The sequence below is a fragment of the Triticum aestivum genome, chromosome 6B (assembly GCF_018294505.1).
Source record: "Triticum aestivum cultivar Chinese Spring chromosome 6B, IWGSC CS RefSeq v2.1, whole genome shotgun sequence".
Taxonomy (NCBI): domain Eukaryota; kingdom Viridiplantae; phylum Streptophyta; class Magnoliopsida; order Poales; family Poaceae; genus Triticum; species Triticum aestivum.
In genome coordinates, this window is record NC_057810.1 from 484,853,731 (window position 1) to 484,863,095 (window position 9,365).

At 42.5% G+C, this 9,365-nt stretch overlaps 1 protein-coding gene across 1 annotated transcript; it reads left to right on the forward strand.

The window, feature by feature from the left end:
- The first annotated feature begins 728 nt into the window (after positions 1–728).
- On the forward strand, positions 729–3,946 carry LOC123139277 (plant UBX domain-containing protein 7-like). Its single transcript, XM_044559073.1, has 2 exons — positions 729–923; positions 2,891–3,946. The coding sequence occupies exons 1-2, from the start codon at positions 729–731 to the stop codon at positions 3,836–3,838; spliced, it is 1,143 nt and encodes a 380-aa protein (XP_044415008.1). The 3' UTR covers positions 3,839–3,946.
- Positions 3,947–9,365: the final 5,419 nt, after the last annotated feature.

Genomic DNA, 9,365 nt, shown 5'->3' on the forward strand with positions numbered 1-9,365 from the left:
TTAAAGGCTAAGAATGCTGGGGATATTCAGCCACCGGAGACCAATCTATGTGGATACTATGTCTGTGAGATGATCCGAAGATACACCTCTGAGCGGGTTCCGAGTGATACCAATGCTCAGAGGAATAACCTCCGGTGGATGCTTAGTCCAGAAGCTCGCTTCCGACCACTTCAAGAGGAACTAGCTGGATGGTTCAGCAGGGAAGTTCTCCATCCTAAAGGAGAACACTATTACGAGGACGTAGAACTTTATATGCATTAAATCATGTATGGAAACTTGTTCAAAATTGTATATGGTCATCCGATGATATTGAATATATATTGTATATTCCTCTTGAATTCTTTTTGGTTCTAATTTCAAATTTATTTGAAATTGTACATTCATATGCATGTATGTAGTACCGTAGAATATATGAAACTCCTTCAAAATTAAAATAAAGCACAAAAGAAATAAAACAATACAAATTAAACAGAAAACAGGTTTAGGGGGGGGGGCTAAAACCCTAAACCTGCGGCGGCCTTTAGTCGCGGTTGGCCAGAAGAACCGCGACTAAAGGTCCTCCGCCCCGACGGCCACCTGGCGCCCACGTGGACGGGCCTTTAGTCGCGGTTCTTAAGCAACCGCGACTAAAGGGGGGGCCTTTAGTCGCGCCCGTTCGGTCGCGGTTGCGCAACCGCGACTAATGGCAGTTGCGAACCGCGACCAAAGGCCTTTTTTCCACCAGTGAAATGAAGGTGGCCGAAGAAGATAACAGGAAAGAGGACAACGATGCGATGGAAGAAGAGCACGAGTACGGTGACATGCAGGCGGAGGACGAGTACCACGGCACGGAGTCGGACGACGACTACAGCGACGACCAGCAGGACGACGATGGCGCCTACTTGGAGGCGGCGGAAACTGACAGCAACGACGGCCGCATGGAGGCACTGGAGGGGCAACCGGGTATATTGGAGTGTTAGGATAGTGAGGCCCGGGTGCATAAGCTCACAAAATCTGCATTCCAGACCGACGAAAACATGTTTTAGAGCCTATGCACCCGGGTACTCCTTATCCAACCACTCATTCCTGCATCACGATTCGTGCAAATAATTTTCTCTTTTTTGTTTCTCTCATATAGAACATGTATTTTGTACTTCAACTTTGCAGCACAACAAAGCTTTCTATGTAGAATGTGGGATAAAACTTACAGATTTTTTGGTCCAACATAAATATACAAAATGAGATTTATTTGATTAAAAAATCTTATTTTTCATATTTATGTCGGACAAAAAAATCTGAAAGTTTTATCTCACATTCTAGTTACAAAGTTATGTTGTACTGCAAAGTTTGAAGTTCAAGACATGTTTTATATGAGAGGAACAAAAAAGAGAAAATTCCATGTAATAAGGTAGTTGTGTAGCACAGATCTCAAAGCAACATTGGAGTGTTAGGATAGTGAGGCCCGGGTGCATAAGCTCACAAAATCTGCATTCCAGACCGACGAAAACATGTTTTAGAGCCTATGCACCCGGGTATTCCTTATCTAACCACTCATTCCTGCATCACGATTCGTGCAAATAATTTTCTCTTTTTTGTTTCTCTCATATAGAACATGTATTTTGTACTTCAACTTTGCAGCACAACAAAGCTTTCTATGTAGAATGTGGGATAAAACTTACAGATTTTTTGGTCCAACATAAATATACAAAATGAGATTTATTTGATTAAAAAATCTTATTTTTCATATTTATGTCGGATAAAAAAATCTGAAAGTTTTATCTCACATTCTAGTTACAAAGTTATGTTGTACTGCAAAGTTTGAAGTTCAAGACATGTTTTATATGAGAGGAACAAAAAAGAGAAAATTCCATGTAATAAGGTAGTTGTGTAGCACAGATCTCAAAGCAACATTGGAGTGTTAGGATAGTGAGGCCCGGGTGCATAAGCTCACAAAATCTGCATTCCAGACCGACGAAAACATGTTTTAGAGCCTATGCACCCGGGTACTCCTTATCCAACCACTCATTCCTGCATCACGATTCGTGCAAATAATTTTCTCTTTTTTGTTTCTCTCATATAGAACATGTATTTTGTACTTCAACTTTGCAGCACAACAAAGCTTTCTATGTAGAATGTGGGATAAAACTTACAGATTTTTTGGTCCAACATAAATATACAAAATGAGATTTATTTGATTAAAAAATCTTATTTTTCATATTTATGTCGGACAAAAAAATCTGAAAGTTTTATCTCACATTCTAGTTACAAAGTTATGTTGTACTGCAAAGTTTGAAGTTCAAGACATGTTTTATATGAGAGGAACAAAAAAGAAAAAATTCCATGTAATAAGGTAGTTGTGTAGCACAGATCTCAAAGCAACATTGGAGTGTTAGGATAGTGAGGCCCGGGTGCATAAGCTCACAAAATCTGCATTCCAGACCGACGAAAACATGTTTTAGAGCCTATGCACCCGGGTACTCCTTATCCAACCACTCATTCCTGCATCACGATTCGTGCAAATAATTTTCTCTTTTTTGTTTCTCTCATATAGAACATGTATTTTGTACTTCAACTTTGCAGCACAACAAAGCTTTCTATGTAGAATGTGGGATAAAACTTACAGATTTTTTGGTCCAACATAAATATACAAAATGAGATTTATTTGATTAAAAAATCTTATTTTTCATATTTATGTCGGACAAAAAAATCTGAAAGTTTTATCTCATATTCTAGTTACAAAGTTATGTTGTACTGCAAAGTTTGAAGTTCAAGACATGTTTTATATGAGAGGAACAAAAAAGAGAAAATTCCATGTAATAAGGTAGTTGTGTAGCACAGATCTCAAAGCAACATTGGAGTGTTAGGATAGTGAGGCCCGGGTGCATAAGCTCACAAAATCTGCATTCGCCAGACCGATAAGACGCTGGAAGAGCTGTTCCGGCCTCCGTACGAGATCATGTACGGTGGAAGCTTCCACGACGCCAAAGCACACGCGGCGAGCAAGGACCGATGGCTGTTGGTGAACCTACAGTCAAGCGGCGACTTCAAGTCGCAGCAACACAACCGAGACCTGTGGTCGAACGAGGTGGTCATCCAGGTGATCAAGGACAACTTCATCTTCCTGCTTCTGGAGAAGAGTGGGCGGGAAGGCGACGAGGGGCGCAAGGTATGCTGCTACTACAATGTCGATCATCATCAGCTTCCGGCCGTGCTCGTCCTCGACCCAATCACGGGGCAGTTGCTCGATAAGTGGTGCGGCCTTGTCCAGCAGCCCGATGATTTCCTGACAAGCATCGGCAACTTCACCGAGTCGAAGCCCAGCTTGACGTCCAAACCCAAGATAGTCCCAAGAACGGCGACGCTCGAAAGCGGTCAAACCCCTGCTGCACAAGAACCTGCAACCGCAATGTCTAACACCGCTTCTTCTGATGCACTACCGGCAACCAAGGTTGAATCCTGTGCTGCACAAGGACCTGCAATGCCTAACACCGCTGCCACTGGTGCACAACCTGCTCCGGCGCCCAAGGTTGACGAGATCGAGGCGGCTCCGGCGCCCAAGGTTGAGGAGATAGAGGCACCTGCGGTGGACGACGGGCAGCCTATGGAAGGAGAGACGGTCTGCAAGCTGAGGGTACGGTTCCCTGCTGGTAACATGGTCACCAAGGAGTTTGGGGCTACGCGGAGAATCGCGGTGCTCTTTGCATACTGCAGATCAGTTGTAGTTGAACAGACGGGGACGGAGCAGGCCTTCCGGATCATGAGGTTGGCTGGACAGAACTTTGAGGAGCTGCTCGACGTTGTTGCCTCGTTTGATGATTTGAAGCTTAATCGCGATACCATCTCGGTCGTGCTCAACTAGATACTTGAGTCCTTAGATCGACTTTATTATAGACAGAACCGTAATACATAGTCTTATTTTCGTCTAATGAAAGTATCTTTCTTATTGTATCTTTTGTTACAATGTGTGCTAATGATAATGATCGTTGTTCTAGTTTCAACTTTATTATAACTCACGGTTTCAAAATAGAGTTAATTGTACAGAAGTACCACAATTCGGACATCACATGCAGATTGATAGCACGATTGCTAATTTTTACATGTCAGTATCGACATTGGTCTAAATTTTTGCAAATTAGGCTAAAACGCGTATTTATACGTATTGACGCGCGATCCGATAGCTCGGGCCCACCTGTCAGGTGCCATGCTGGCCAATCGGCGCGTGCCAGCGCGCTGACTAGGACGAGCCGGTGCGCTGCTGCTCTCCAACCTGGTCCGGTCGCACCAGCTCCAGCCCGGCCGCACCATTCCCCTCCCATCCTCCTCCTCGCTCGTTTCCTCCGTCGCCGTCGCCCGTGTCCCGACTGCCGGCCGCCGCACCGCCCCGCCGACGCCATGGTTTTGGAGGACGAAAGCAGCAACGACCATTCTAGCCTCCCATGCATGCATTCTTCCTCCACAGACGGTCTCAACGAGGTCAGTACAGTGAGTTTAGGGTTAGGGTTTCAGATTTGGGATTTCTTGATTTGGTTGATTTCGCTAGGTTTTGATTTGGCCATTGTCTTTGTGCGAGCTTCTGCAGGCCCCTTTCAGCATTGAAGATCCAGATTACAAGGGGCTTGAGCTGGATGTGATGTCTCCATGTGAGAAGCACGGCATGGCATCTGAGAGGCTTGTTGCCTTTGAAGGAACAGACACAGGAAGGAGGTCTTTAGCATGTGCACAGCAGGTATGGATTGTAGGATTGTAGGCATAGTGATTTTTTTTCTTACTTGGTCAGTGCCATATTGAACTCTGTTTGCTGGAGTACTCTGCTTGCTGTCAACATTTTGGTTCATAGTGGTTAGAGTAGCTTATTTAGGTCAAGCATGAGTATATTTTGCTGGAGTACAACGGCATAGTAATTTCTGTTAATAGTGGTAGTAGAGTAGCTTACAAATGGTTGAACACTCCTTGATATGAACAGTAGAGTAACTAACCTAGTCAGTCAGCTACTCAAGTGGCTGCTCCTCTTGTTAAATGTAGTGGTCTGATGCTAAATTTAGACATTCTTTTTGGCAACTGCAGTGAATTTGTGTAATTACTTGCTGTATGAACTGTTTTGTTGTTGTTGTTGTTTTAGCAGGAAGGTAGCAATTGTGGCTTTGTTGAATGGGTTGATCACCAGTGGCCCCCAACAATGCAAAATGCATTGTTGAAGCTATGGGCAATGGTTGAAGATGCCAAAAGTGCTAGGGTGAATGACAATCTTGAAAGTTCTTTCACTATCCACCATCTGACAGAAGAGAAGAACAAGCTGGAGGCCAACTATGACAAGCTAGTCCAAGATGTGCATGAGCTGATGAACTTCCAGGAAGATAAGGTGGTGGATTTCAGACATCTGCAGTCTACCATTACATATCAGCAGGAGGTAAGAAAAGAACTGATTGGTGATACGAAGGCAAAGATGACGACTGAGATCGCAAAGAAAGATGTAGAGACCCAGCAACTTACTCAGAAGTATGAGCTGCTGCTCAACCTGACAAGAGCTCAAGCAACAGTCATTCAGAACTTGAAGTTGAACAAAATGAAAGAGAAGCAAGTGCTTACTGAAGCTAGTATGAATTTGGAGCTAAAGAATGCAGAGCTAACTAAGTGTCAGGAGAAGCTCACCCAAGAAAAGCTAGAGTTGAAGCTTCAGGTTGCTGATCTGCTTAAGGAAAATAAAAAGCATATTGAAGAGAAGTGGCAGTTAGAGTTTTAGAATGAAAAGTTGAAGGAGAAGTTCAGGGGGATTCAGGCCATCTTGGAGAAGTGAAGAAGATGAAATGAAATTAGTGGCATTGCTGACCTTTTGGGAATGATGGTTGTGTAATGACCTAGCATCTAGGAACTAATGTTGTGTACTGTATGCTTGTACTAATGGTGAACTATGGTTGTGTATGTATGTAGTAGTTATGCTATTCATCCTTTTGTGAGAAAAAGATGAACTATGCATTTGAAGTAGAACTCCTCTATGTATTATGAACAATGATTATGTATTGCTATGTATGGATCAGTTTCTTATTATGTATGGATATGCTAATTATGTAGATGGATATGTTAATGATGGTACATTATGACAATGTTGCAGCAAACCAGACAATACATTGCAATAAAAGAGGAACAAGACTGACTAAATCTCATTGCATCAGAAGATAACTTCACTGATCCATTACAACTTGATCCATTACAACTTGGCTTAAACTGAACCTACTTGATCCAGAAGACAACCAGACAGTACATTGCATTTAGATTGGCTGCAACTGAACCAACTAACTAACTTAATATCTTGCCTGCAACTAAGCCAAGCACAAATATAGTGAAAAGAAACAGTACATTGTGAAAATTTGGCCCTAATCCTTGCAATCTCTGCATTCTTCTCTCTGGGTTGAGTTTGCAGAGACAGAAACATGGCCTCCCTTGTGCCATCATCTTCACTTGGAGTCAGCATTGGAAATTGATCTTCAGATCTAGCAACAGTTGCACCTTTAAGCCTCCATACTTCATCACGCAGATCCCTAATGAGCTCACTCCAGAATGTGGGCAATGGATCATCATGCCATTGCACAAATCCACAGCCACCGTGCTATTAAGATACACAAGCAAATTTCACCATGCCACATACTATTGCACAGAAGAAAAAGGAAGAAAATTAGGGCAAAAACAACACTCACCATAGCATCCATGCAGCTATAGTACCTCCTACCAGGGTTCTGCCTGCTCCAGGAGATCCATCTTGGCGCCTTCCTCGGAGTTGAGCAGTGGCACATCACTCAGATCATAAACAACAGGATCTTGGTACACCACAGTGGACAAGTCTGGCTTTTCAAAATGCTGCCTCTCAAAATCAGTATCACGGGGTGGACAAGCCCTGACTAGCAAATTAAGCACCAATTTGTCCTGGATCTTCCTCTTTATCATCTGTAATTCTGCATGACTGTCTACCAAATCCAGCCCTTTCTCTCCTAAAGATGGATTTTCAATGTGAAACAAACAATCATATGCATTAAATCCTTGGGTTTCCATCACTGCAACCAAATTCAGATAAGTAATATCTGAACCACACAGCTTCATCTCCAATGGTTCTCTTGCATCAAAATGGATCCTTACTTGCCAAATGTCTTCATCCAAACTACAGAACAAATTAAATTTCATGTATTCATTATAATTACTCTTAATTTGGAGAGCAACAGTACAGTACAATACAATTTAAAGTAACCCGTAAGTCTATTATTTACTAATTCAGCACAATAGCAAAATTTGAAGAGCAACAGTACAATACAGAACAATTTAAAGTAACAGTACCAGACAGTACAGAACAATTTGGAGAGCCACAATAATCCCAAATTTTTACTGTCATTGAACTAATTTGAGAGTGCAATACACTATGTTACTAGGTTAGTTTAATTGTCCTATACTAGTCACTTCAATTGGATAAAACCTAATCCCCAACTGGATAAAGCAGAAGATGAACAAACCCTAAAAATGCCCAATCGGATATATCAGAGGAGGAGTAGGACAAGGGTACTCACATCATGCCGCCAAGTCCATGCGTCAACTCATGGCTGCTGCTAGGGTTCGCCACCCACTGATGCGCCAACCACAACCGCTGCTCCATGGTGAGTAACATCGACTCCTCGTCGTCGGTCGAGTACGCGGAGCTGGAGTCGTCGCCGCCATCCCCGTCGACGCCAGCCGTTCCGCTAGGAGGCCAGAACGACATCTCACCGCCGTCGTGGATGCCCTCGCTGCCGCCTGGCGGAATCACCGACGCCATGGACTAGGGTTCGAGTGAGGAGGACGAGGGAAGGGGAATGGTGCGGCCGGGCTGGAGCTGGTGCGACCGGACCAGGTTGGAGAGCAGCAGCGCACCGGCTCGTCCTAGTCAGCGCGCGGGCACGTGCGGGCACGCGCCGATTGGCCAGCATGGCACCTGACGGGTGGGCCCGAGCTATCGGATCGGGCGTCAATACGTATAAATACGCGTTTTAGCCTAATTTGCAAAAACTTAGACCAATGTTGGTACTGACATGTAAAAATTAGCAATCGTAGCACCAATCTGCATGTGATGCCCGAATTGTGGTACTTCTGTGCAATTAACTCTTCAAAATAAGAAGTCGTGCGTTTGTCCAGAGTCAAACCTGTTTAGGTTTGACCAAGTTTAACATCTAGAACATCAAATTAATCTCAAGAGATTCTTTGTAAAATATATTTTCATACATGTGTATTTTTATGTGCATTTGATGTTGTAGATATTAGCATATTTTTCAATAAAGTTTGTCAAACTTAAATAAGTTTGACTTTGAAGAAACCTAAAACTTGAAGTCCAATACTAGGCGCCGGCCGGTCGAAAATTTGAGCCGGTCGCGCACTAGTCATCTCGGATGCCTCCCAGCACGAGGTGTTGAGGATAAGATCCTCCTTGCGTTGTTCTCTCTCACGAGCAGCAGTTTGCGGCCCTCCATCGGTTCATCGCTTCACACAACCTTTCGCCCTCGAGATAGTATGGTTCTCATAATTGTTGCAGCGTTTTAAATTAACTGGGGGTATCAAAATTTATTAAAAATTCAGCTGAAGCCTCTAGCTATTTCCAAGCCACATAAAAAAAATCTGGAAGGTGTTTATATTTTATATGGATATAAATCCTTATTTATATTTTGGTTAAACTGTAAATGTGTTATATATTCCTCAAAAAAATATGGAATAATTACTGTAGCTTTCTAATAATATTGTAGTGCTAAATATAGGCTTTCAAGAGATTTCACCATGTAAAATCTTCAATTAAAATAGGTAAAAAATCTATACGTATTATCAGTTTTCATTTTAATTAGTTTAATCCAAAATCAAAATTAAATCTTCCTAGTCCTTAAATTTTGGTGGGCCCACATGATGAACTTGAGGCCATGACAAGGATTGTTTGAAAGGGTATGTTGGACAATTGGCAAATTTAGGGGTTTAGACCTTTAAGAAAAAGTTTAGGGTTAAATTAATCCATATTTTCATATTAAAACGAATGACGATGCTTATGAGATGATCATGATGCACAATATTTTGCTAATAATATGTTGCTCTTTGGCTATTACAATCGACCCCCTCTAATGGAATCTGGCTATTACAATCGACCCCCTCTAATGGAATCTCGCCCCGAGGTTTAACTGTGGAAAAGAGGGAAGGGATTGGGCTACAAATCCAAGAAATCTTCTCGTTCCATGTATATGAACGGAGGCCATAAAATGATGCACAACATTGAACAAATTGGGGTATCCAAAGAAGGGTTTCGTCCAGAGATACATATTAGATGTCATAAAGAAATACCGAAATGCAATATACAGAAGGTACAAGAAAAAACAAAAGTATGTCAAAAATCA